The sequence below is a fragment of the Dicentrarchus labrax genome, unplaced genomic scaffold, assembly GCF_905237075.1.
Source record: "Dicentrarchus labrax unplaced genomic scaffold, dlabrax2021, whole genome shotgun sequence".
Lineage (NCBI taxonomy): Eukaryota > Metazoa > Chordata > Actinopteri > Moronidae > Dicentrarchus > Dicentrarchus labrax.
In genome coordinates, this window is record NW_026136712.1 from 5,932,241 (window position 1) to 5,959,826 (window position 27,586).

General features: G+C 42.2%; 1 protein-coding gene across 3 annotated transcripts; it reads right to left on the reverse strand.

Annotated features, from left to right (window-relative positions):
- Positions 1 to 11: 11 nt before the first annotated feature.
- On the reverse strand, positions 12 to 27,160 carry pkd1b (polycystic kidney disease 1b). Of its 3 annotated transcripts, none has more exons than XM_051417955.1 (42): positions 26,884 to 27,160; positions 24,786 to 24,966; positions 24,475 to 24,683; positions 24,202 to 24,320; positions 23,567 to 23,714; positions 23,228 to 23,493; positions 22,364 to 23,125; positions 21,782 to 21,913; positions 21,421 to 21,596; positions 21,114 to 21,250; positions 16,675 to 20,336; positions 16,328 to 16,480; positions 15,973 to 16,113; positions 15,224 to 15,506; positions 14,974 to 15,076; positions 14,709 to 14,837; positions 14,408 to 14,558; positions 14,091 to 14,228; positions 13,654 to 13,798; positions 12,852 to 13,565; positions 11,470 to 11,623; positions 11,116 to 11,371; positions 10,745 to 10,940; positions 10,433 to 10,600; positions 9,440 to 9,580; positions 8,979 to 9,189; positions 8,475 to 8,598; positions 7,986 to 8,129; positions 7,466 to 7,901; positions 7,087 to 7,201; positions 6,769 to 6,983; positions 6,409 to 6,611; positions 6,124 to 6,321; positions 5,885 to 6,039; positions 4,804 to 5,004; positions 4,207 to 4,381; positions 3,903 to 4,085; positions 3,512 to 3,616; positions 3,278 to 3,412; positions 3,002 to 3,204; positions 1,779 to 1,890; positions 12 to 1,683 (listed from the first exon to the last, which is right to left on the reverse strand). In XM_051417955.1, the coding sequence occupies exons 1-42, from the start codon at positions 26,954 to 26,956 to the stop codon at positions 775 to 777; spliced, it is 12,561 nt and encodes a 4,186-aa protein (XP_051273915.1). In that variant the 5' UTR covers positions 26,957 to 27,160; the 3' UTR covers positions 12 to 774. The 3 variants fall into 3 exon arrangements, with proteins under 3 accessions (XP_051273915.1, XP_051273916.1, XP_051273917.1); XM_051417957.1 differs by having other exon boundaries at positions 1,579 to 1,683; positions 1,779 to 1,880; XM_051417956.1 differs by lacking the exon at positions 7,986 to 8,129.
- Between the last annotated feature and the right edge of the window lie 426 nt (positions 27,161 to 27,586).

The window sequence follows — 27,586 nt, forward strand, 5'->3', positions numbered from 1 at the left end:
ATAAATGAAACTTTATACCATTGTCAGACCATAATGGTCACTTGTCTTTATTTTTCTGAAGAGTAAAACATCCAAAGTCAATGTAACTATATTTACAGGCATGTAGTACTGGTGTAGGGAACAACATTATGTACACACAATTAGATAAAAGTGAGAACTTGGGTCACAGTACAAGGACCTGGCTTACTAATGTCTATCTGTGTATGTTCAACAGGCATTTTGGCTTGAATAATGATCAGAAAAATCGCTTGCACATCCATTATTGGTTTTGCACGTGTGTTCATTAGATAGGAGTTCATTATTTAGTAGCAAAGGAAATTCCTGCATACTGTTTAGCATCTAATTTACTTTGAATGATCTCATACACTAATGAGGCAACATTAGGACTGATTCAATGAATGAGTTATGTTGAAGTGTGGTGTGCTAAAATCTTCTTTTCTGTGTGAATTAGTTAGCAAATAATTCAAAATTGAAATTACTGCTACTCAAAGCTTCCTAGTTGTTTTTCTTTGGAAGAAGAAGAATCTTAGTTGAAGTCCATAAATGGTGTCTATGGTAAGCCCTCGACTAGTCTTGTTTTATGGAGCAATATCTAAAATGGTACTCCAGCAATTTAGAATTGTACTTCCATGAAGTTGTGAGACTTGCCAGACTGGTCTGAATCAATGCAGCAGAGGCGCTTTGTAGCTGCACCATTACAGAGATCTAGTCAGAGCCTCTACACAGTGAGAGTAGGATCTGTCAACTATAATAATTTCCAGTGTAAACACATGGTTAGTCTTGCTCAGTCTCTGATCCTTCAGAGATCCAAGCCTTCCTTTTCACAGGGACTCCATCACTGACATATCCTCTTAACCCTTCTTCACTCCTGGGTCTGGTATTAGTGAATGCAAAATGGGAGCAACATGGAGCAACCCCCCCTTGGGTCAGTAAGATCCTCTGAGCTGCATCAGCTGAGTGAGAGCTCCCAGAATGCCAAGCTCTTCTCCTGGGAAGCCTTCCAAATCCAGGAGAACCTGCAGGATATAAACCATTGATCCCAGAAGCAAGCTTGGCTGTTTCAGAAGTACGGTTGTTGCTAGATGCTTGAGGCTGGAATGGTACTGATTCAGACTCAGAGTAGGTCCTACGTGTACGGGGAAAGATGCAGCTTGATGCAGCAGAATAGTGAAGTGCGGAGGGAGTAAAAGAAAATGATGATGGAAGGGAGACTCGTGGCTTGGGGTAAAGAAAACCTGTTTTCCTGTGCCTAATGTCTCCTGTTTGCCTTCCTTCTCCTTCCAGTTCCTTTGGCTTTGCTGACTCTCTGAATCTTTCTGCACCTTTGTCCTCGTTACTGATCCACCTCTTTCTTCTTCTTGTCTGAGCCTCTTCCAGTTTCATTTCCAGGTTGTGAACGTCATCAGTAATCTGGTTGACCTGATCAAAATGAGATAGCAGTGCACTGACACAGGGCAGAAGGCGGTCCAGGTGGGGCTGGACGTCAAACCCAGGCTCAGACACTGACGAGTCCTCAGACCTCACAGAAAGAGCCGAGGACAAGGGACAGGGGGATGAAAATGAGGAGGATAAGGAAGGCGAATGGGAAGAGCGGAGGGTGGAAGACAGGGTGGAGAGACGGGAGTGCTGTGAGGACCTGGAAGGAGGGATGTCCATACCTTGGAACTTCACCCTGTGCCTGAACTAGAAAGGAAATGAAAATATGTGGAATCAGCATCAACATGTAAGCCTACTGACTTTGCAAGTTTAATTTACTCCACAACTAATGCACTATCTACCTCTTTAGCTTTGGTGAGTCCCATCCACAGTTTGAGTCTCTTGATGAAGAATTCCACCATCTCATAGTCCTGAGGTTCAATGGTTGGACGGTACAGTTCAGCCTTCTCTGCCCTTGAGGGCACAGCAAAAGTTAGCAATGAGACCTACTTAATGCAATATTTACCCTAAAAAACTTCTTGGTGGCACTCTGCTAGGGGGAAATTTGTAGTGTTAGTAGCAATCTCACTTTCAATTTAGCATGTCCATTGGCAAAATTATGATCACACTTTTTTTTTAGTACAAGTATGAATTGCAATCACTTTGGTGACCTCTTTATTTAACACCCCCATCAGATCAAAATCAAATCAAATGAATTTGTCCAATTGTTTTATGACCAAATACCTGCCAAACTACTGATGTTGCCATTAGCCTCAGCTGTCTTTTGTGTTTAGTGCTTATTAGCAAATGTTAGCACACTAAAGTAAGCTGGTGAACATGGTAAACAATATACTTGCTAAATATGAGCATATTAACATTGACATTGCAAGCATGTTAGCATTTACAGCCTTATAGAGCCACTTGCATGGCTGTAAACTTTACTTTCCTCTACATCTGAAGAACTATATACGTCCTCTTGCTTAGACATCTTTCAAGTACTTAAGTCACTCCACCTCCATGAATAGTTCAGCCAGGCACAAAAGTCACAATATAGTCACATGCTCCATACACCCTCCAATCATGTATGCCCATGACCCATTTCTGACAATAGGCTCCATATAAACATTTAGCGCTCATTCAGTATGCACACAACAATGCTGAGCTCTGCATCCCTGCTGCTACACTGCTGCCAGCTTTCAGAAACTGAACTCCCTCCACCTTCACCAGCCACTTCCTGTAATAACATCTAGTTGTACATGAATTTTGAAAGGGGGTTTGTGAGTTCAGGGACAGTCTGTCCAGAGCATCACATGAGCAGAGCCACACCGCCAGACTAAAATGCTTATTGGATATGCACATTGTCCTGTGTCACTACTGCAAAATTTACACACCAAACTTCCAAGATTTTAGTGCAGCTAGGAAGTTGTCATGTTACACAAGGATGGACACTGGAAGTTCTTGTTCAGGATACCATCAGCACGCATGTACTGCATGAAAGGAGCCTCAGACTGACTCAGGGATTTTTATCCACATATCTACACCACCATACTACAGGTAATATTGTGTAACATGCAACATTGTGTACCTGTATGTACGGATGAGAACAGCTCCACAGAGTCTGGCCAAGAGCCAAACACCTCCCCCCATCAGTAGTAACCCATAGAGAGGGCCCAGCACTGGGTGGACCCTGCATAGTCTTTGGAGAGCCATCCGGCCACGCAGGATGGACAGCACGGAGACACCGGTCTGACGTAGTGACAGGAAACCTTCCACTGAATGAGAGAAGAGCTGAAACAAAGACAGAGGCCAATCAAATACATTTCTTCTCTATAAATATTCCATTCAACTGTTCTTCTCCTACCGTGTTTCCGAGGTGAGTGCAGAGCAGCAGCAGCAACAGCAGTAGGACAGTCAAAGCCCACAGCTCCCTCCAGGCTCTCTGCAGAACTCTGCCTAACACCACCCACCTCCGCACAAACTTCAAGGTTCCCAGCAGCTGAAACACCCAGCAATGAAATTAGTAGACTCTGCAAATAGAGTGGGAAACTGTGGACCGATATAGAGTTGTGCACTGATGAAGCAGAGCTCTCATTACCTTTAGAACAAGTAGCATGAGCAGGATAGCCGCACACTGAGAACACCTCTGTGACAGGAGGGCAGCACTGTGGAAGCTGATGAAGTTGTCTGGGTGGGACTGAAGCTAAATGGTACATAAAAGTCATAGTAAGGTCATCAATGCGACACATAGAATAGTCAACTCTGTGAAGTTATAATGAATGAATATAGGGTTAGAGTTGTATGTACATGTACTGTAGGGGCTTAAGCATTTGCCTTGAACTCTGCTAATTTGAACTACAAGGACAAGGGAACAAGTGAAGCACTGACACTAACTTTTTAGATCTAGGTTATCAAACTATCGTTACTCCAGATCAAATTTGCTAACATATAACAAGGGCCTGCACAGTTGACACTGTTTTGTTTCTTACTTTGGAAACACAGGAAGTGCCCTGGGCCAGGAAGCAGAGCTGCAGGATAGCCGTTGCCAGGGACAACAAGGCCAGGAGAAGCTGGAGCCAGTGTCTGAATTGACACAGATACTGGGCACGCTCAGTAGCCACGGACCACAGTTCTCCAAACAAGATGAGGAGAGCAGAGATGAGAAGGAGAGCCTGCGGGATAAAGCAAGTGGATTTTGTCACTGAACTTAATTTTTAATCATTTGCTTGAGAATATGTATTACTCCTTATTTCTATTCCTTGTCGATTTGAAAGGATTGCAAGTGTTTGTTACCGTAAGTGCCACTTGCAGATCCAGTCCAGAGAAGGATGAAGGGATGAGGAGTGGATGGATGGAGAGAAAGGGGATGACTCTCTGTGTCTGCGCCCACTCTAGTTGTATGGACACACACACAAATAAACCAGACTCTCTGTGGTAGTGTGTGAAGTCGAAAGAAAGAGTTTTAAACCTGCGATGAAAAGGGGGAAAAAGGCATTTATTAGAATTAGAAAGCATACAATATAAATCAGCACTGTAGATTTCTTCATTACAATTAATACGATGCAAAAAAAAAATCAGTTTGTCACTATACCAAAAGAAAAACACATCAGAAGATTCAGTGTCTCATGCAAAATATGCAAAGCAGTTTGGTAATCTCCATGTGAAATCATCTCTTACTGCTGCATGTGTTCCCAGAGGAAAAATAAGTTGCATTGTTTTGCTTTTTTGGAAAGTTTTAATGGGGTGGCACGCTATATTATTTTCCAAAGAATAATTCAATATTTTCTTGCTCTCAAAGTACTCAGCAACTGAAGAATGAGTGTGCATTAATAAGTACACACTCAGCATGTCTTGGAGATGCAGTCATCTGGCCGTAACAAATCCACTTACTGTTTCTTGCTCCAGTCTGCCATGTGCAGGTCAGCTAGGAGCTGCTGTGTTGTTACACTGCTATCTCCCAGGAAGACACTTGCCAGAGGACTGAGAGTATGTGTGTACTGCAGCCGTGGCAATCCGACAAGGCGCAGTGTAGGGTTTTGGTGTAGATGTGGCGCTAAGGTGTGGATGATCCACTGCTCTGCTTCTGACCAGCTGGATAAAGAGAGAATCGACATACAGTAAGCTTGGGATTGTGTGTGTATGTGTGCAAAAAAGTAGATATATACAGATGAATGAGACGCAACATCAGTGTTAAGCTTTTTTCCTCTACATATATTCTCTTTTGTCCTGACCATTAGACTGAATATATTTTAGTATTTGGAAGTTAAACTTTAAAGAGTAATCAGTCATTAGTCAAATGTGTCACCATGGCAGAATTAAGGCAGTACCATATTTTTCTGATGACAGCAGGCTAAAATTAAGTCGACTGCATGAAATAATGAAATCTTTCACGTTGAATCATTTTTAAAGCAATTATGTGTTTGTTCACTTCCTGCTGAACTAGAATTACATTTTAGTGCTTCTTGCGATTTCTTAATCTAATTTTTAATAATATTCAACATTTCTGACTTTGGTAATATCAAAGAAGATAGCCATCCACACGACCACCCACCCTGTCACCATCATCTACAGATCGGACAGGACAATGAAATTATAACTAGTGGTGTACTAGGAATAATGCCCTGGCACCAAGATATCTGAGGGTTTTTTTCCGACAGAATTCAGCTTTGCGCAGAGCTAAATTTACTGTTTGGTTAATGAAAATCCTAAAAAAAATAATTGCAGCATTTTGAAAAGAAACTAGGTGAACTAAAATATTTAAAAAATTTGCTTTTTCAGGACTGAATTTATTAATTTCTGACGTCGGATAGGTAAAGTCTACACCTGACAAAGCCCAACTTAGTCATAACATGTCACCATAATATGTCTACTGAGTTCTATGTTCAAGGTTTCCTCCCCAGATTATACAGTGTGTGTCTGCATTAGGTATGGTGTAGTGTTTTGACAGCAGGAAGCTGAGTGCTGCCCTTACTCTCTGAGTGAGGTGAGGTTAGGGACCCCCGAGGGTGCCGTGTGAAGACGGCGTCTGACAGCGGAGTGCAGCAGCCTGCCCTGCCTCTGCTCTACACTGTCCTGGTAGTTCACCATCAGCACCAGCAACAGAAATAACAGCTGGCACACACAGTGCTGCAAAAAAGATTCAGATAATCAACACAAAAATTTGATGCTTCTGAAGACAAATTGCAACAAAATTTTGATGTTCAGTTTTACCCTCATTAGTGATCGCAGAGCTCTGACTTTACGGGCCTCCTCTTTAGCCTGAAGCAGCCCGTAGCCACATGGGGGCCGAACCTTCCCGCCATGCTCTCCAAACGCCCTCACCACAGTGGTCTCCTGAGCCAGCTGGTCCTCCACTTCTGGATCCACAGGCCTCCACAGTGCTGTGTAGATCAAGGTCTGCACAAACACCTGAACAAGGAAGATGGAGACTGCAGATCAAAGGATCCCAAAAATCTATGAAGTGAGTTAATTAGATGATGACATGTTTGAACCCACCTTCAGAGGTTCCAGCAGCAGAGCAGAGGTAAGAAAGGCAGAGAGAGCTGATACCATCCACATGAGGAGTACTGTTCTGGAAAAAAAGCTGCCGTAGAGTCCGACCACAGCCAGACAGGCTCCTAGCAGCACAGCCACCAGGGGGTAAATCACACATATTGCCCAGGAAGGGAGCAGCCAGCTGGGCTGACCTCGAGCAACGCCTAGGATGAGCAACAGATATCTCAAACACCAATCACAACCAGATCACCAGATGTGAATAGAAATTGGGTAGTATAGTGATTCCCAACCAGTAACTGCACCCCAGGGGGATTATGCAGTTGCCAGGGGACACATGGTAAGATTGTGAAGTAGTCGTACCTATGCGTGTGGTGGAGAAGGAGCGCGTAGAGTCAGGTGAAGGGGTCGGCAGGAAGGTGCTGGCCACCGAGTCTACAGATAGCACAGAGGGACACTTGTAGAGTCCTGCCCCGTACAGGGGGGAACAGGACTGTGCATTTAGCTTGTGGATCTCTGCACCATACAGGAACTTATCCTCACTCCGCTCTGACCAGCTGCTACACGAGGTGCTCTGCCTGAAAAGCAAAAGACTAGTAACTACAGTGTGTTGCTAACAATATCGTAAGAAACACAGAAATGCATGTAATGGCATTTGCAATTCACAGAAGCAGTCCTTACGTGTTTGAGAGTGAGGAGATGGTTCTGGGGGAATCACGGCCACTGTCTGAGTTGCTGTTAGTTATATCTGCTGTTTCCTCTGCTGCTGCTGCAATGGACATCAGCAGATCCTCCTCTGGCATCGAGTACAAAAATACATGATCAGACTAGTACACACGCTGTATCTATCCACATCTGAGAACCCATCCCTCTCTAAGACTCTTATTAGTTGTAAGCAATGTGGGATTGTCTTCTGCAATTAAAAGTTTTGTTTTATAGAAACCATACAGTACTCTCTTCGACAACATGACAAGATTTTTCAGATGTACAAGATAAATAAACCCTGATTTCCCTTGAGTGAATATTTGAATATCTGATATTTATTGGAGCAGTTTCTCACCCGACAGAGTCAGAAGTGTTGTCAGATTGTGTTTCTGAGCCTGCACTAAGTTGGTGTTCATGGCAGAGACCTTTCGGTTCAGCGCAGCAATAGATTGATGAGAACTGGGAATGTCTTTGGAAAGGGGATATGTGCAAAGGGGAGAGAGAAGAGCAGGAGGTGAGCCAGTGAAGGAGGGGGAGGCCAGGTGGAGCTGCATCAGGGCCTTTTTTCTCCTCAGCTGGCGCATCTGGCCAATAGAAGGTGAAGCTTTGCAGAGGTTGGGGGCTGGGGTCATCATAGTGATGCATGGGCCTACTGGTAGATTGAGGAGGCTGTCGCAAGACGGCCACGTCCCTATGCCCTCCTCTTGACATGCTCCATCTGTCTGGGGAGCCAAGCCAGATGCAGCCCAAAAATCCAGAATACTGGAGTCAAATGCCTTGCTGTCCAGTAACTGCAGAAGCCAGAAGAACACTTAATGAGACAGGAGAAGAGTGATTATTTGTGTGTGTTCACGTGTGTGTGTGCGCACTCTCACAGATGAAGGACTGTCCCTGAATGGGCCAGAGGAGTCTGGCAGAGACAGGAAGGAATGCCCGGAGAGCTCCGATTGGCCAAGGTAGACCTCCATTTCCACAGAGTGACAAGCGGGAGAAGGAGGAACTGACATGTCAATGGTAACCTGGATAACACACACATATAAACACACACCTGCTGCCTGAACATTTCTGAGTGTACATTCAGATAAATGGAAAACACTCACTTGTGCTGTTTCCATACTGAGATAAGACTATTTAACAAGCAAAGCTTGGACGTAGGTCCAATACACCACTCTAATGACCTCTAATATGGAACGCACTGAAGGCATGTGTAAGAGCAGACATGAACAAACCCCACCAAAACTCCATCTACGCCCTTTTTTTAAATGAACACATTAATATGTCAAATGGGTGATATGAGGACAGATTTTCTTTCAGCAGTCAAATGTATCATGAGAGTAAAATAGTTTTAAGCTGTTTAGAGTTACCTGACTGTGAGCTTTTCTAAACAGGAAACAGAGAAAACACTGGACAGGAAACACCAGTACAGCAACAGTCATCCCCACGGCAACCGTCTCCACGTTAACCAGCAGCTGGGCTGACACTGGACCACTTGTGGCAAAGGGACACAAATCAGTTTCATCCTGTCACCTCTGCAGAGCCTACTCACAGACTGGTTTATATCTGGAAAAGGTCAAATGTATTGCCATGTATAACTAAAAAAATGACATAATGTCCCTCTGAATGAGCCAAAAATACTATAAAACATTAAATTGTATTTTCTACTGATAATGGAATATTATATTACCTTAGCCAGTGATTACTTATTTTGTTTAAATTACATTATTATAGTAATTAGAAGGACTGTATCTTTATTGAAGTGTTATTGAGTCAAATCATCAAATGATATAACAATCTGACATTTGTTGTATTATCTATTCCCTACCATGAAAGGATATGGGGTTTATACTGAGGCCTATAAGCCATCTTACCTGTGCCCCACGGTGCCAACAGCCCCATACCACAGAGCCCCCAGTGCCAGGTAGAGGTGCAGCATGAGGGCACTGCATGTAACCCTCTGAGCCCTGGTGAAATGGCTGTGAGCAGGACGCTCCCACAGCGACAGCCACAGGTGGTGCTCAACCATCCCAAACATCAGCTGGGAGGTGAAGACGCGTCGGAACTGAGATAGCTCCTCAGGACCTGGTGAGGATAAATTGAAAGGTTGAAAGAGGTTGTCAGGAAAAAACACACCACCCAACCACTGGAAATAGAAAATGGTTGTACATGAATGTATGTGGTTTGTTTGATAAATCATTTAATCCAGAACTTTTATCCCTGTGCCAAAATCTGGACTTTAAAGAAAAACAGCTTGTTCTACTATAACATTAAATAGACACTGTGAGATTTTTTCTTGCAACGTGTTGGTTGAAAGTAATATGAATTATCTTACATGAGGCTAGAACTTCCTTCTCCACAGTGCCGTTCTTCTGATTCTCCACAGAGAGCCAGTCCTCCAGCAGGAAGAAGAACATGTGGTCTGTCTGAGGGTCCCAGACCACGACATGCTGCACGTACCAGGAAGGGTCCAGACCTGCATTTACATATATGATATCAGACTACTTATAGTATCAAGTAATTGCATTGATTTGATCTCCTGTTGTCTTGTATAGCTGTGGATGGATAAATGAACAAATCTTTTTGAACGACTCCTTTTAGCGGCACTGAGTCAGCCTGCAGAACGAGTGCTCACTGCTCATGAAAGACATGAATTCACTCACTCATTTCCCAGTTTTACTGCCCATGTATTGCAGGGTATTTCTCACGGTGGTGCGTTGCTCATAACAAAATGAAACAGGAATGAATGAGAATCATTGGACGTCAATGAGTGAATCCAGTCCAGAGCCTGGCAGCTACACTCACTCACACACTCACACTGAACAAGGTCGAATGAACCTTTCACTCAAACTGGGAGTGGGTCTGCTACTTGTCTAAGAAGAATGACAAGTTGATGCAGATAAATCACATTTCTGTAACATTGTGTGTCTGGCTTACATAGCCTACCTACATACAAGTGGAATGCTGAATCAATGCATTAAAATGTAAAATATTAATGTAAACTTATACAAGAAGACTGGAAATGCTTTTGAAGAGAAGTTTTATGGGGCAGGCAGCAGTAGCTATACTATAAGACAGTGTCATGGAGAAACGGGCGCCATACCAAAACTCAAAACCTTTGATACATTTACAACTCGAGGGAACTGATTCTGTGGGGAAAAAATGGTCTACCCATCACTCTTTGAAACATTTGATCTTGTACTAGGTATTGATTGCCTAATTTGTCTTTATTTGCTCTTCATTTAGAAAAATTAACCAAAATATCCATCTAGAGGGTGAAATAATTTTACTTGTTTCTAACATAACTAACTTAGCAGTTTCCATGTACCTGTGTTATCATGCCAGATGCGAATTTTCCAAACTTCCCCCAGGTTGTCATCTGTCTCGAGGTGAAACTGGTCCAGACTGCCACGTTGAAAAGCTCCATCCCTCTGCAGATGCCGAGAGCCGCTCTTGTTCACACCATATAGACTGATCCCGACATGTGCCGTGGTGCCTGATTGGTCAAACCCCCAACATGGATCATTTCCATCATATACAATTAGAGGTTTCATAAATCAAAACATGAAAATGCATTTATTATTTATATTTTAATCTTCACTTTTCATTTCTACATCCTATTGACTTGTCCTTGGCTGACCTGCTCCTCGCCTCCATCCAGTCTTGACCAGCACTCTATAATGGTACAGCCCTGGTCTGCCACACAGAGGGACCTGGCTCAGTCTCAAGCTGTCCAAGTGGTCCAGTTTATGAGCGATGAGCCCCACCAGCAGGTGAATCAGAACCAGGACGGCACACACAATCGCCACAACGATGTTATGCACGGGCCCACCTGACTGCACAGATAACACACGGATAGAGGGAGAAGAGGAAGAGCCTGTTGGTGACTAACCTCTTTTTAATACTTATCTTGCTTTGGAGAAATGGATTAGATATATTTATTTGTCAGAATATTCAAAAATAATGTCTATAAATATAAATATAGGTGCAATGCTTTGTGTTCTCACATACCGGTGGCAGCAGAACAACGGCCCCAGGATGAACAAACAAACTGGCCCCAAACATGGTGAGGTGCTGGGTGAGACACTGTGCTGTGTGGAGTGTGCTGCCCTCCAGTGGCTGTAGACCATCACTGCTCCAACGCCTCTCCTCCACACTGTAGTACTGACACAGAGAGCTGAACACGCACACAGACACGTGGACGGGGCCTCCGTCAACCAGAGATGAGGTAAGGTTGACAGAGAGAGGTTTGTCTGTTCCGTTCAAACTGTTGTGGAAGAATTTTAAGTCTTTAAAGTACTTCTTTATTCAGTAAAGTGGGCATTCAAACACAGCACCGAGTTACAGAAAAGAGCAATGACTCACAGTGGAGACAGAAAGATGGATTCCTCTTCGGAGGTGGTCGGAGCGGAGAGAGTGAGAGCCCACTCTCTCACAAGGGAATCTTGGGATGCATTAGTCCCTGGCACTGTAGAGCTCACTTCTATCTTGACATGTCCCAGGCTCACTGGAGTAGCTCCTAGATATGCATAATGCAGATTGAAAACAGTCTTTTTATTTATAATTCATGCACGCAGATATACAGTAAGGTCGATTAATAATTATGTAGGCGATGCATTATCGACCTTAAAGATAGTTCGCTGTCATTATTTAACAAATGACATCCTGACATGTCATGTTTACACCAAAACTTCCCAGAACAGTCAGCCACTGACGTTCATTTAAAATGTATTCATACTTAAATGTAAAGTCGGGCAGTCATTACTTTGTTGAAGTTTAAAACTGAGGTAGGGCAGCCCTCTAATATTTTTTTAATTAAAGACAGTTAGGAAGATTGTCTCTTTAAATTGTTCTTCATAAATAAACATTTAAACCCACTGTGTCTGACTGTGAAAATGTCTGGCTTTTGCTGCCCTCCAGTGGAATTAAATTTCCACTGCAATCAGCTCTTTTCTTCTACAAGCTAAAACTGGAAGCAGCTAATCGATATTTTTAGAATCATGTGTATCACAGTGAATCACAATATAAAAACGACGGGACTCTGTGAAAGGGGTCACTCACAGTGATGAAACTACAGAGAATTATCACCCATCACACTTTATAGGGAGTTTCGGCTCATTGTTCACTCATTTAACTTTACTGTCTTGCTGCCGTTTGGTTCTGGGCTTGTGGTTTACAGTAGTTGTATTAAAGCTTTTTGCGGAAAATTACTGCCTGCTGCTACTGAAAACAAGGTTTATGAGAGCAGTGAAATTAAACAAAAACAGTAAAGGTGTGGTCCATAAAACCAAAACAATGAGCTGAAAGACACTAAAATGCTCTATGGAGCTGAACGGAACTCCAGATTTTGCTGATAATTCTCTGGATTTGTTACTAAGACATAACTTATAGTCATTTGATCCATTTTGTTCTAGAAATATTGGTTAAAACTGGAATGTGTACACTTTGACATATGACTTTGCCGACTCCTAATAATAGAAGATACTATGACAGACAGCATTGTGTCAGTTTTCTACAAAACACCCCAACTTAGTGAATTATTTGAAAGATGATATAATCACATTCTACAAAAAGGGGTTTTCCATAGATACAATTTGCCTTTTGTGAAATTGTACATTGGTGCATAGCATGAATAAAGTAAAATGGCATTAAGACCAAATGGCCATAAGCATTATACCGAAGTGCAAAAGTTTAAGATGTGGACACAAGAATGGTCCAGAGAGAGAAAGAGAAATAATGTACTGTACCTGGGTCCAGACTGAAGTTGAAGGAGATATATAAACCTGCGTTTTCATCAAGTCTATCCACAGCTTTGACTGTAAGGTTCAACCTTCCTTCAGCGGGCAGAGTTACAGTAAGACATGTCTCGTTCCCAGCTTCACCTACCCTCCCATCTCCACCCCCATCATCCTGTCCCACAGGGTACTTGTTGGGCAGGGTGACCCGTATGGCCTGTTCAGGGTTCAGATCCTGGATGGGTATGGGTTGGCCCTGAGGTGTGGTGAGCTCCATGCCAACCAGCGACGTAGAAATTGGAGGATCGGCTGCAGTCAGCAAAGGGTTGGATCCCAATGCTCCATCCATACCAAACAGTACTTGCACCACCTCAGACTTCTGACTCTTCAGGTGAGCAGTAAGGGAGGTAGGGATATGAAACTGACATGGGCGAGAACTCTTTGATTCATCAGTTGATGATGACTGAGAGGGGATGATCTGGTTTTGGTTGGAGTGGTGAGTGCAGAGGAGGTCGGAGGGGTCTCCATGGAAGCCCACTGTATTGATATAAGGGGTGGAGAGTGAAAGGAGAGCCTCGCCATGCACATGTGAATGCATCAGAGAGCGCATCAGGGCCCTTGCGTGACCCAGCGCTGACAGGGCGATTGTGGAAGCAGACTGCAGAGTGCTTGAGTAGGCTGGGTGAGAATTGAAAGCACTGACAGACACAGCAGCAAGGGTGCTGCCTGGAAACACAAAGAACACAAAATATTAACCCATTCTGTAAAGTTCACAATCAGGACATGACTGTTTCATGCAGGAGATGATCGGCACCTATGATGTTAAGGATGTTTCTTCCTGTTTCAACAGTTGACAAACCACCGGAACTCATCTGTTCCTCCATTACATGGATCATCTTCCTTACAGCTTCCAGAACCTTCTCCTGGCAGTTTTCACATACCAATTCACTAGGAACCGCCTTGGGAAAACAGAAAATGAAGATTTTTTTTTACAGAATTAATGCTTGAAAGATGTAAGATTAGAAAATAATGTGAATGAAGTATGATGTTATGCTCTTGTGTGAAATGGCCGTTTGGTGTTTGTTTGTCTTTGTCATGAATTACTGTGGGCACCAATATGAGAATGGATTAAATGTCTCCATATGTTTGATACCCAGCAGCTGTCCTCTAAAGCATTTTTAATATTACTAATCCCTTGTTAAATATTTCTGAGCTGAGAATGATCAGGAAGCAAACTAGGTGATTACTTACAGTAGACTGTGACAGTGCTGAGCTGATCTGGTCAACATCCAACAAGGAGGACACGGGGAGAGAGGCCAAAGCTTGGGTCACATTTTCCCGGATCTCCCTTCTGTCCTTGAGCTCCCCGGCAGTCCATCCTGACTCCATCTGTGGACGGATGGGTGAAACTTATTAGTCCATATTCCAACCAAATGCAAACCTTTCGAGATTCTCACATCCATGTATGTTCATAATCTTCAATTATTCTGTTATGGATGACAGCTATTTAATCATAATCAAGCGTAATTTCATGCACTGGCAAATGAGTTATGATGCTAACACAGTACCTGATTGAGTTGGCTGGTCAGGGCAATGGAATAAGGAATGATCTCTTGAGGGTTGCCATGTTGGACTAAAGCCCACAGCTCAGTCTGGCTCTTGTTTCTGAGCCACTGACTGGCAACTCTATCCTTTGCTGGATGTTCAACTGTTAATATTCTGAAGAAAGTAGCAACAAAGAATACTGAGAGTTCACTAAAACATGGCAAGACAAAATTTGGCATAGCGTGTAAGAACATAACATAGAAGTTGATAGAAAAATAAAGTATGGTGGAAAGTGTGGCAACAAGCAGAATTTTGATGTGTTACCTGTTCAGAGCAACAACCTTTGCACCCAGGTGGTCTTCTACCAGCAATGTAACTGTGATAACTGACATATTTCTTTTGTGCTCAGGACTTCCCATTGGAACCAAGCTGCCAAATGTTGAACGGGTACCCCTAAGGAGAGAAATTAAGACATAAAAAACTCTGACACAAAGCAAATCCAAACCTTATATTTTTATGTTTTTTAACATTCATGTCAAGATCAAACTTCCTTGTCTATTAACAGCTGGAAGTTAAGGCCTGCATTCACCTGTACAGAGTGAGCAGGGGGCACACCGTGCCAACGAGCTGGCATGGTGCTACCTGGAAGGTATAAATCAGCTGAGAGGCACTGCTTTCATTTCCTTGCCACCCTGTCAAAAGGGAACAGATGTTAGCGAAACACAATCAAATTTTCAAAGCATTTACTCTCTTGGCTTGTCAAATCAAAAAGATGCTGAAAGGTTTTGATGCAAATTGGATTATGAAAAACTTTCATTATTACTCTTACTATTTGTTACCTGAGCAGTTGTAGGTGACCACTGTCTCCAGCAGACGTATATCTGACTCTGGACTGAGATCGCAGAGGCCTCCATGTGGTGGATTGTTAGGTAGTATGGTAAGGCTGGCGCTGCCCCACTGCTCAATGTCAGGCTGGGATACATTGAGAGTAAAGGTATAACTCTTCCCTGCCTGTAGGACACCTGAACGCACCACCAAATTAGGAGACTGTCCCCCTGTAGTGGTGGAAACCATGTCAAGGTCAAGGGTCATGCCAGTCTGGTCTGCTGCACTCCATTTGTACTGTGAGAAGACAGATATATGAATCATAATAACACTGAATGGCTTATTGTCTGTGTACATTTGTATATTTCTTGGCTGCAAATAACAAACCATTGTATTGTTCATTTATCTACCTAATTAAGCATTGCTAAGATTCAATATAGATTAAAGTGTCCAATCACAAATTAATTCTCTGAGCAGATAAACACAAAATTAATAAGATAATGAATAACAACAGAGACGGCAGCAGAGGGAGCACAGATAGTGGATAGTTCCTCTTTGCACTTGTACTACCTTTTCATTTTCTTGTGTCATGTTTTATAAGAAATGTTTTGTCTTATGCTATTATCTTTGGTTTTACTTCCAACATTTGCATTTTGTTCATTAAACCACTATTTAACAGAAGTCTGCACAAAAAATTATGAAATTCTACTTGAATAATGACTCTATACAAAAACAAACTGATCGTTAGTATAAGACTCATTACCTGAGCCTGGTCGTCACATTGTCCACATTGTCCTGAGAATATGATGCGGGTGGTGTAACTAATGTGGTAAGAGGAGGACAGGACAGAGCAGGACACACATTCCACAATCACCGGAAGCACAGGAGCTTCACACACAGTCACCTAAAGATATGGAACAGAGGTATGTGTGAAGTGTTGACTAAATTCAAGTAAGTTCTTCCACAGTCTCCAAAACTATTTATTTGCAGGAGATACTAAACATAACTTCATATAGCTTTTCTCAACTGATCTACTGGTTCAAGACAAATACGTTGATTTTAAAGAGATAAAGCATGCATTTATGTGATAATGGAGTTATATTATGGATAATACTCACTGTCTGGTTGACAGAGACAGGTCTCCTCCCTGCCTTGTGTATAGTGAGGGTGAAAATGTAGATTGTGCCTGGGTGCAGCTGTGTGCTGAGTACAGTCATTCTACTGCTGTTACTCCCAAAGGGATGATTTACAACATGAGACTCTGTGGAGTTCTGAAAATACAAACACCAAGGGGTTAGTAATACCTACATAGATCTCAAGTAGGGAGATGACTGTTTATCAAAGAATTACCACTTTTGCTGCTTTCAAATTCTGTATTATTTTTTTATCTTATACAACCTATAATGATAGCAGTTAATATAATTGTCCTTACAATAAAGTTGATTTAACATTAAGAGGCCTTTACCACTGCCATGCAGGTCCAGTGATACTGGAGTGTATCTTCTACTTCTGGCTCTATATCAGGGTCTTGGGATTCAGATCCATCCAGGACGAGGTCACTAAGGCTGGGCCACAGTCTGTGTGAGCCTCCCTTGATGACAGCTACCAGTGGGGAATGGACCACTGTAATGGTGGTTTTTCGTTTGACAAGTAAAGGGGTTCCCTGGAGTGAAACAGTGAATACCAGGCAATACTGTCCCGCATCGAGGGTATGCTTTTGGAGTAAGAGAATAGGTGAAGTTGCATCTACCGGACTTCTAAGAATGACGTTGTTCCCAGAGTTGGCATTGGTACAATTGGACTCTTTGAGTATCTCCCATAGGTATGTGGTTTTGTAAGCAGAGCAGTTAATGTCAACTCTTGCTTCAAAAAAACTTGTCCTTGACCTGAAGATAGTAGACTGGCTCTGGACAAGAGAGACTTGGGGGCTGGAACACTGGGGCTCCTCTACCTTCATGTATAACTGTGTGGACACATGGCTGACACTGTTGAGAACTTTGACTGTAACACTGTATTTCCCAGGAATATAATAAGTATGACTGACTGTGCTTAAGTCTGTCACTAATTCTACAGTAGAGTCTCCAAAGTCCCAGAGGTATCTGAGGTTGCTCCCTCCATTCACTTTTGTAGAAAACATGACAGCATGTCCAATGAATATTCTGTCTGAATGACAGACAAGCTTTACTGTCTTAACAGGCCACTGAACTATAGCAGTATCATTTACCGTCATGGAGCAGACTCCATTGGTGGCGAGCACGCTAACAGACAATAAACCACTCTCAGGTGGAGTGAAGATCACTTCTTGTCCCATGAGCCATGTGGGCTCAGATCCCACCAAGTGAAATGTCCAGGTGTAATTGACTGGAAGTACACTTTGAATTTCTGCCTTAAACTGTATTCCTTTAAGAGCCTCTAGAGCAGCAGAGCAACAGTTCACAAGCCCCAAACCTTGAATATGCTCAGTAACCAGAAAGCTGGAAGACACCTCGGCACTACTGACCTGGTTCCAAGCTTTCATTGTAACTTCATGTGTCCCTGCTAGAAGGTTTGATGTGGTGAACCGGCCCTTGAGAATGCCCTGACTATAAATCCAGTCTTTGTTTCTTAATGTTATAGCAAAGCTTACATTGCTTCCATTGGAGATTGTTGATATAAAAGTAACATGTTCCTCTGTGCAGAAAGAAGACTTGGAAATGTTCAGCATTAGACCTTTGATTACATCCTGGACTGTGACAATGTGTGAAACCATCTGCCAGTTTATCCCATTGGAAACATTCAAAGACACCTGATAGACGCCTGCGTGTGGAAAAGTGTAGTTAAAGGTCTTGTTAGTGGCATTAAAAAGCATGCTTTTGGCACCTCTAACTTTCCAATTCCAGTGCAGATCGCTACCCTTAGGAATAAGTCCGTGAAGTGGAACAGCAGCACTTGTGGTGATATAAAATGGATTTGTCTTTCCTTCAATTTTAAAGTCCACCTCTTGGATTTCTTCTTGAACATTAAACTCTTTTGAGGCATTGCTGTGGCTGAGGACATTCTGAACTGAAACTTTGACAGGACAATGACCCACATCTGTGAAAGTATGTTGAAGAAAGGGTACATGTGTCTGCAAGGGTGAAAGATCAGATTTCACATACCAAAAGTACTGTAGGTCTGAGCCGGCAACCACGGATACAGAGATGTTCACTACTTTCCCTAATGCCACAATGTTTGATTGTGTTGTAATGTGTGCACTTGTTATACGCTGTACTGCCACTAAAGAAACAACGCTAGTTGCCTCACCCAACTTGTTAGAAGCTCTTAGATGAATTGAAATCCCACCAGGAGTTTCAGCTAAGATATGAAAAAGCTCTTCAATACCAGTAATTTGTTGGTTTATTCCGCTCTGTGTAGCAAGCCAGTGATAAGTGACATTGGAGCCCTTAGTGACTGAAGCAATAAACAGCAGTTCCTCTTGCGTTGGTACATATTTCATGTTTGTCAGGCTCTGACATTCAATCTGAAGACCCTCTATTCTTTCAAATACCTCTATTAGAATAGCTGCCTCCTTTCTACTCACCAGGTTCTGTGCTATAACCCTCACTTGATACACTCCTGGTTTCAGAAACACAAATCTAAACTGATATGTCCCCTGTTTGGTTGAGGTCATACCATCCACAGTCCAGTAGTAGTTGGTGCTACTGATAGCACTGCTAATTGCTGAAATAAGAGTTTCTTCTCCTACTACAGCATATGGCTGATTGGTGTGAAGTGAAAGGTCTGAAACAGGAAGTAATACATTCACTGTAAGGGTCACAGAATGCCTGCTAACAGCATTAAATGCTGTGCTGGTGACTTTGAACTGACCAGTCAATGTAAAGACATGTGACACGTTATGTGTTTGCTCAACTGGAGAGCCATCTCCGAAGTCCCACAGCACTGACACGTTACTACCAGTACAATTGGCTACCCAAAATGATACTAATGTATTGACTGTCAGTGTGTCCATTTGACTATCATGCACCACAGACAGCTTACTTACAGGGTTTTGAATGGTAATACTAGCTTTGGCTGTTTGGTTGTTGACCTTGTTACTTACTGTCACTGATACCTCTTCAACACCTTCGTCTTTAAAGATAAAACATTTTTGAGCATTTTCTGTCATGGCATTGAAACTAGAGGGGTTGCTAAACCACTTAAATTGGTAACCTGTCATCTGTTCAGGGAAAACTAACACCCTGAAGCATACCTCTTCTCCTACTGCCACTACTTCCTGTGATGACTGCACTGTCATGTTGGTTATTGGTGCTTCGACGTAGATACTCGTATTAAATGATACAGATGTAACAGAACTAAACACAGTCAGACTAATATGAAAAATCCCTTGGCATTGAAATTTGTGCCTGGCTGTTGACTGTCCCCTCACTACAGTCAGAGGTGATCCATCTCCAAACAGCCAATGGAAAGTCAGAATAGATATGTTCCCATTCACCAGAGCATTAAACTCTATGTCTCTTCCACTCATGATGCATTCTGTAGGGAGGACTCCACTAACAGCCAACCTATAGACCTCTACACTGATAGACTGATGGGCTTGGCTGAAAGAATTCGAGACAGTTACGTCAACTATGTAGTTTCCTGGCGACTTATAGATGTGGGAGATGGAACCATCTGTCAGGTTTCCCTGCAGGGACCCATCACCAAAGTCAAAATTCCACTTGAGACGCGTACCAGTGACCACCATAGCTTTGATATCTGTAGCAGAGCTTAGTTCACTGGGTCCGCTGTAGCTGACCGTTAATCCAGAGATTTTCTCCATAACTTCCACCATGAGCCAGGTGGATAGAACTGAAAGAGTGTTGTTTGCACACACTGTGACATTATAGACCCCTGCAGATGCAAAAGTGTGGCTGACATTATGGTGGATACATTGGACAGCTTCAGAGTCATCGCCAAATTCCCATGTGTAGGTGACAGCGTAGGTGGAGGGCTCTACAGAAGCTTCCAGAAGGAGGGTCTGTTTGACGATGGGCATGGGAAGGGAAGAGGAAATGAGGAGGTGATTTAACTGAGGGCGGACGATTATCTTCATGGATGTGTCAGCGTTGTCATACAGGTTGGAGACTTGGACATGAAGAGTGTAGTCATCTACATGAAACCACACACACACACACACACACACACACACACACACACACACACAGAAAAGAAAATTTATTTTACCTTGATGGACTGAACATTTCTACCAGTGTCAGTATTGCCTTTAAAAAAATATGTAATAAATGTAAATTAGATGATACATTGTTGAAATAAAAGACTTCTTTACCAGTCAACCTAAAATACACACACATTACGCACCTAGCAGACATGGGGCATCCTATGAACTTCATATGTCATGTTGGTCATGTTTCTGGCCAATACTAGCTCCAATAGTCCAATATTCACTCTTCTTTTACCCCTTGTTTTGTCTGTACCTCCTTAATCCTCCCATCTGACAACAACTCCTTAGGATAAATATCCAGCTCTATGGCTGCTAAATCCACCATGTTCACTGTTTAGGAGCTAAGTTATTGTGTATTTTTTAGTGCTGGGCAGGTAGCATGTTGCGGGTTTATCAGAACTTGTTTGCTAAAAAACAACTGCCTGCGGCTGATGGAAAGTGGATGATATGAACAGTGAGAATGAACCACAACGGTTAAGTTGCAGGCTGTAAACCCAAAACAATGAGCTCAAAGATGCAAAAACGCTTTGCATAACTGAGGGGAATTGCAGAGTCATGGTGATAAATCTCTGTGGGTTTGTCACTACAAGCAACCCCTCTAACATTACACATAATCATTTGAGCCATTGTAAATATAAAAATATTGATTAGAGCAGCTTTAATAGTTTGTGTGTGTGTGTGTGTGTGTGTGTGTGTGTGTTTACCTGGGATGGAATAAGTATAGTTCACCAAGTCCTGGACATACACTTGCTTCTCTCCTCTCTCCATAAGCCCTTCCATGATCTGACATGGAGCCGACTGGGTGTGGATCACTTTGCTACTTCCAGCCCCAAAATCCCATCTACATGACATACATGGACATTTAGAATAACCATACAAAACACAACTTTAAAATACAATGCATTTCCTGTGGTAGTCTTTGTTTTAAGGCCAAGGGTATACAGTATGCCATGCAAGTGATTTTGTCTGAGGATTTTTTGACGGCTATTTCTGAAAAATGCAAAGCCTTACCTAAAGGTGACTGGCATGGAGATGTCCACCTTGACCCTGAGGGTGTAGAGGTGTGTAGCATCCACAGCTACGACCTCACTGACCAACAGAAACTCTGGCTCAGCCAGTGGGGTAATTTCATCGGCAGTCAGGAGAATTTGTTGGCTCTGGGAGCTCACAGGGTTGGAAGCTGTCACCTACCAGAAAGCTAGCGAGTTACTTTTTCTCTTTTTTAGTATTTATGGGGATCTGGAAAAATCTCAAAATGTAATTTAGAAATACATTATGATGTTTAATTAAAACATGTTATATTTTAAAAAATAGGATCAAAAATAAGTAACTAAGCAGATTTAACATCAAAGAGAAAAATAATGTACCTTACCTTTAGCTTATACTCTGCAGGCTTCTTGAACACTACACTGTAAGATTCTCCTTCATATGCAAACTCCTCCAGGTTGTCAATCACCCATGTGAATTTTACTGAAGAACCACTCTGCACTTTGGCTATATATGACTACGATGTAAAAACAAAAGAAAATTAGAAAAAAAATAATTTTACATTTTACATTCCTTAGACAAAATGTGCAAGGATAGGGTCTACAGACATGCTTGGTGTTTTGAAGCTGTTTAGCACTAGCATTGTTTTTAGAGGAATTATAAAATATACAAACACATAACACACAATACATAATAATATGTATTTTGTATTATGTATTTTTGTGTAAGACAGTATTATAAAACACTTTTTAAAAAAATGTAAAAGCTGGTCATGTGACCCAGATGCAGCCTATCTGTCACACCTGTTAATGTTCATGTACTTTTGCTGAGGAAGCTACTGGCGAAATGTATTGTTTAATTGTTCGTAAAGTCATTCCAGTGTGCACTGGTTAATTATAGTTACTAGATATAGTTGGTTAAACAAGCAGAATGTGTGTGTGTGGTTAATTCATTTTTGCATTCTTACCTGTGGAGTTTCTACGAGCATCCTCAGGCATCCATGTGGCTCAACACTAAGTCCCGTCACTGCCTCATAGCCACAAACCCTCAAACTCACACTCTGAGAGCTTACTGCATCCATCACAGTGATGTTCAATGTTTTAACCCCCACTGAGGGTAACACCAGAGTCACAGAGGAGAACCAGTCATGATTTGACTGTCTCTTACAGCCAGGCCAAAATTGAGCCAGCTCTTCAGGGCAAGATGGAAGGAAGGGGACCCCAGTCTGGAGGACTGGGGCTGACCATGAGCTCCTTGCTCTCTGTCCAGACAGAACCTTGATGACAACAAGTGTTGGAACGTTGATTTGGACATGAATCTGGTTCTTTTCATCTGGTGCGGGGTGGATCACGATAAGCCCAAACTTAGATCTCAGACTCCAGACACCAGTTGTCAGGGCCCAAATACCTGGATCTGTGGTTGTCTCTCTGTCGGTCAAGCCAGAGTTATCATCATGCTCTGTACCTCTGTGAAGATTGTCCACATACAGCATCCTCAGGTCACACACCACCCCGTCAACCCACTGGCCTTCTTGGGGCAGAGAAGTGAGGCCTCCCTCCCACCAGCGTCCCAACTCTGTCCCCCTAAGGGACATATAACTCTGGCGCCAAGGGGAGTCTAAAGAGGCTTCACTGTTAAGGCAATGTAGGAATGTTCCAGAGTCACGAGTGTGTTGTATAGCAACAATATCATCAGGGTACACCATGATCGCTCGATCTGGAAGAAGCAACTGTTTCAGAAAAAAACAAGAAAATGTGTTTTTGTAATCAAACATCATGGGTCCATAATGGCTGCAGGAAAAGGTAATTACATGCAACAAAGGTCAACTCACGCCTATAGTTTGTAGTTCAGAGCTATGGTTTATTCTCAGAGGCATGTCTGCCACCAGGTGGTAAAACGGTGGTATTGCAGGGTATCTGGGAGGTAAAGCAAAACCACGTTCCCCTGCTGCAGAGTCGTAAGGGCTGCAGGGACTGGTGGTGTGCACACAGGTTTCCATCAAGTGGCACCAGTACTGGCCCATGCTGCAGCCCCCTGTGGTGTTACACAGTGGTACTGCTGTGCAGCAGCTGAAAGGATTCAGGAGAGAGCTGCAACCTGAGGAGCAAAGAGAGATTATTACCTATAATACTGAACGAACAGGAGCTTTCAGAAAACTGTTGTACTGTACCTGGAGGTACCAGGTGGTGGTTAGGGTTGCAGTAGGGTCGGAGGATCTGGATACGGGCCAGAGAAGACACTGGATTGGGCTGGACCACCAGCTCCACTGATACCAACTGACCAGCGTGACTGAACCAGATCCCCGGGAACAGCTGCATCTGTGGGGGTCAAAGGAGCACCAGAATATAAACCAACAATAATCCTCAGGTACAGAGGACCATCAACACCAACTGTCATCTTCCGAAGTTGTCATTTAAAATGATTTCAAATACATGTTAGTTAGCACTATTAATCATATAAAATGGGATTTTGTTTGAACTTAGTTTCAACCATTTATCCATTACTGTTAGCTCTTTTAACCATTTAACCATTACTTTTAGCTAGCCATTTCAACCATTTATCATAACCAGAACCATTTATACTTGAAGCTGTTTATCTATTACCTTTAAACATTTATAATTTCATTTCAGTTATTTATCCAATTATTTGAGCTAATATTTAAACGATTATCCAATATGTTTTGCAATCTGTTTCTACTATTTATCCATCACTTATCCTAACTATCTGAATTATTTATGTATTACCTTAGTAATATGTCTGTCTTCATGTGCTTCAGGTTGTGTTTTAGATTGGCAGTGTACTGACCTCCACTGTGCTTTGTCCAATGTCTGGGACATTGGGAATGGGCTGTATCTGAATCTGAGCGTAGATGCCGGTCATGAGAACCAATCCAGTCAGGTAACTGTCCACAGATGGTAAAGACTCTGCATGAAGGGGGATTAACCAAAATCATGTCATGGTACCTTCATGAAAAATTTCTAACATTGTTAGCCGTACATGAGGATACCACAAAACGGTCATAGTGTTAGTTTCATTCTCCATTATTGTGAGAGTGTTTTATATTAATGTGAGTCTTACCAGTTACTTCTTTTTCACAGAGGAAGAGGTTTCGTCCAGCACATTGACTCTTCCTCCACCGTCCCTTTGTCCCCAAAGCCATCTGAGTGCACCCCCCCTGACTCTCGCTGCCTCTGGCCCACAATGCAGGACTTACTGGCTCCATGACCCCAAACTGGTCAGACCCTTCTCCCCCTGAGCCCTTCAGCCATACCCACACAGTGGTTTTTCTACACCAACATGAACACAAAGGGGAAGGGCATATTAATGGATCTAAGCATACATATAATACATGACAGGAGACATTTTTAAATGTTGTTTGTGACACTCACACTGGAAAGGAGAAGTGGATGAAGTTTTGCAGCTCCAGGCTATCAGCAGATGCCAGATCTCCTCCCTGAATCTGTCTGCAAGAATCCTGTGCCTCAGTCCATGAGGATGTCCTCTCAGAGAGCCAATAGCATCGCCAGCTGCCCAGGTGGATCTGTCCACCTGTTGGACAAGGAGAGTCCTCTGGAAGGCAATAAACACACCGAACCGACAGCATGCATGATGAGTCATTTCAAAGAATCATATCAGCTTAATATATGGATAAATACATTTAACTGCAGTCTTGTGAGCATGTTAGAGGAATCAATTCAAAATATCTACTTGTTTTTTTCATTTACCGGTTATTTCAGCAACCAAGCCATGTTCAGGTCAATTTGTAAAATGAATTAAACTGGTTGAGATGATAAGTCACATGGTGAGAGGAGCAGGTTTAGGTCATTAACAGGGAGTCGCAACAGACAGATGTTTCACATTTGTTTTCACATTTTCTTTCATTACACACGCTCTCTCACATTTCACCTGTAATGTTTCATTATAAGATTATGTTATTATTAACTATTGTGACTTATCTGTTGCTCTAATCAGGAAATTTGAGCTGAACATATTAAAACAAACGACACTACGACAGACACCTGGCTTGACGCTTGAAACACTGAAGAACCAGAAACAAATAAAAAGTGTTTTAAGTGAGTCGTATTAATTTCCATGTAAAATATCCTGTGTAAGTAATTCAAGTTTTAGATTTAGAGGACATGTACTAGAAGAAGCCTGTGGCACGAAGGTTATTCAAATTTATTCAGGAAGTATTCCGATTTTTAAAAGAGTCTATTAATAAAAGATCCCACAATCAAAACTCTAATGAGAACAGAATTATCAGAAAAATGTACTTTATGTATCAGAATTAACAGTACTCTTGGTCTCCTCTGACTGACTATTATTAGATTATTATTATTATTATTATGGATGCATCAATGTGTGAGCAGCATTTTACTGTGAGAGTTATCATATTTGAAGTGGAGCTAGTTTTACATAGTTTATTATTCTATAAGAATATATGTTAAATTGAGATTAATTGAGTAATAATCTGAAAGGTAACTAGTAACTACAGCTGTTAAATTAATGTAGTAGAGTAAAAAGTACAATATTTCCCTCCAGATTGTAGTGGAATACACGTATTAAGGAGCATAAAATGGAAAGTACCTCAAACTTGTTCTTAAGTACAGCACTTGATTAAACTTTTCCATCACTGTTTATTAGTGAACTAAGCACAGATAGAAAGGTATTAGCTAATGATACTGTTATGAAGTGAAATAAAAACTATAATACAATAGCTTAAACTGTGAAGTTCATAAAAGTTTGAAATAATGTAATGTATTATGGGTAGGGATGCCCAACCTGGAGGTTAGGATCCCAAGGGGTTGCAAGATACAAAAACATCCATTTTAGGTTAGGTTTATTTTTATCAGCATTTTATATTTATTTTTTTTGTTTGTTTTCTGTTTAAAAATCCTTTAAATTAATATGAGAGGGAGTTATCACTCTTGCAGTGTCTGATGAGGGGTGTGAAGTGGATATTGCTGTATTCTAAGGGCTCAAAAGTCAAAAGGAATGTAACGCAACCACTGTGTTATTGTATGCATTGCACACTACCTGCTGCAAACATAACCACAATACCCTTTCTTTTCTTTGACCATAATTTAAATCTCTACACGCTACACAATTTTAATAACTCTACTACAAAAAGTTAATTGAGAACCGCATCAAATATAAGACCACATCAACCACATTTAACTATGACTGACCTCTCAATCAGAGGGTGAACCCAGCTTGTTAGCACAACTAGCAATGAACAACCTCAACAAACAGTGCAGCAGTGTCCCCAAAAGACTAATTGATGATCACTGTTTTGGGAAAATGTAGTAGTAACGTTAAAACTTTTATGTCTTAAGGCGTTTAACTGTACAGAAGTATCCAGGTCCAGGGTTGCTGTAGTTAACTCTGAACCCTGCCCTCTCTGGAGGAGGCAAAAAAAAAAAGTAAAAAAAAAACCCTTGCATTGTTATTTTTTGTCTTAATTCAATACAAAATCAAACTTCTCACCTCCAGCTGCAGTGATGACAACCACACAAAGAATCCACAGGCTCTGTTTCTGTGACGCAAGTGAACCTGTCATCTTGTAAAGTGCATCCTATCCTCCTGAAGGAAAATACTCTCTGTCTTTTCACCACAGAAACTGATGGACCATCAGTGCATTAAATGTCCGGATTCTTCTCGTCTTCTTTCCTTTCATTGCCACAAGACTCTCCCCTCATCCTCAGAGTTCCTGTATAAGTTGAAAATGTTGCCTTCCTTTCAGTTCATCTTCCTTACCTTAAAACCCTCTGTGCCTTGTACACACGTCCCTCCACTGGCACCCCCCTCCCCTTGTCTTGCAGACACACTATGAGTTATGGCGGTGTGGTCGTTTTAAAGGCCTCTTCCTCACTCTCTCTGAACGCCTGGGTGACTTCTACTTTGTCTCTCAGCAACAGCTATAGAAGCAGAGTGGACAGAGGAGGCCAGCGCTGCTCATTACCATGTTGTAAAACCCCTGGTACTCAATAGAAACAGTCAGACTCACTCAGGCAGGGTGCAGTTAAGGGTCCGGACAGAAACAAGCCTCACAGAGCAAAGAGTCATTGCGGTGTCAGTGTTGTTTGGCAACAATTTGTTGCATTTTATGTGTTTAGTTTACATTTTAGGAATTCAGAGGGATCAGTTTTGCTTGGTTGCCAAGTAGGAAGCAAAGTAAGAAGGTGTTTCA

Bases quoted from the DNA above. Each gene is read 5' to 3' on its own strand.
- pkd1b (XM_051417955.1), bottom strand. From the start codon at position 26,956: ATGACAGGTTCACTTGCGTCACAGAAACAGAGCCTGTGGATTCTTTGT. The intron at 11,372-11,469 runs GTGAGTCATTGC...CTTCCACAACAG, and splicing joins TCCATCTTTCTGTCTCCACT to TTTGAACGGAACAGACAAAC. The intron at 3,617-3,902 runs GTAAGAAACAAA...TGTACCATTTAG, and splicing joins GCACTTCCTGTGTTTCCAAA to CTTCAGTCCCACCCAGACAA.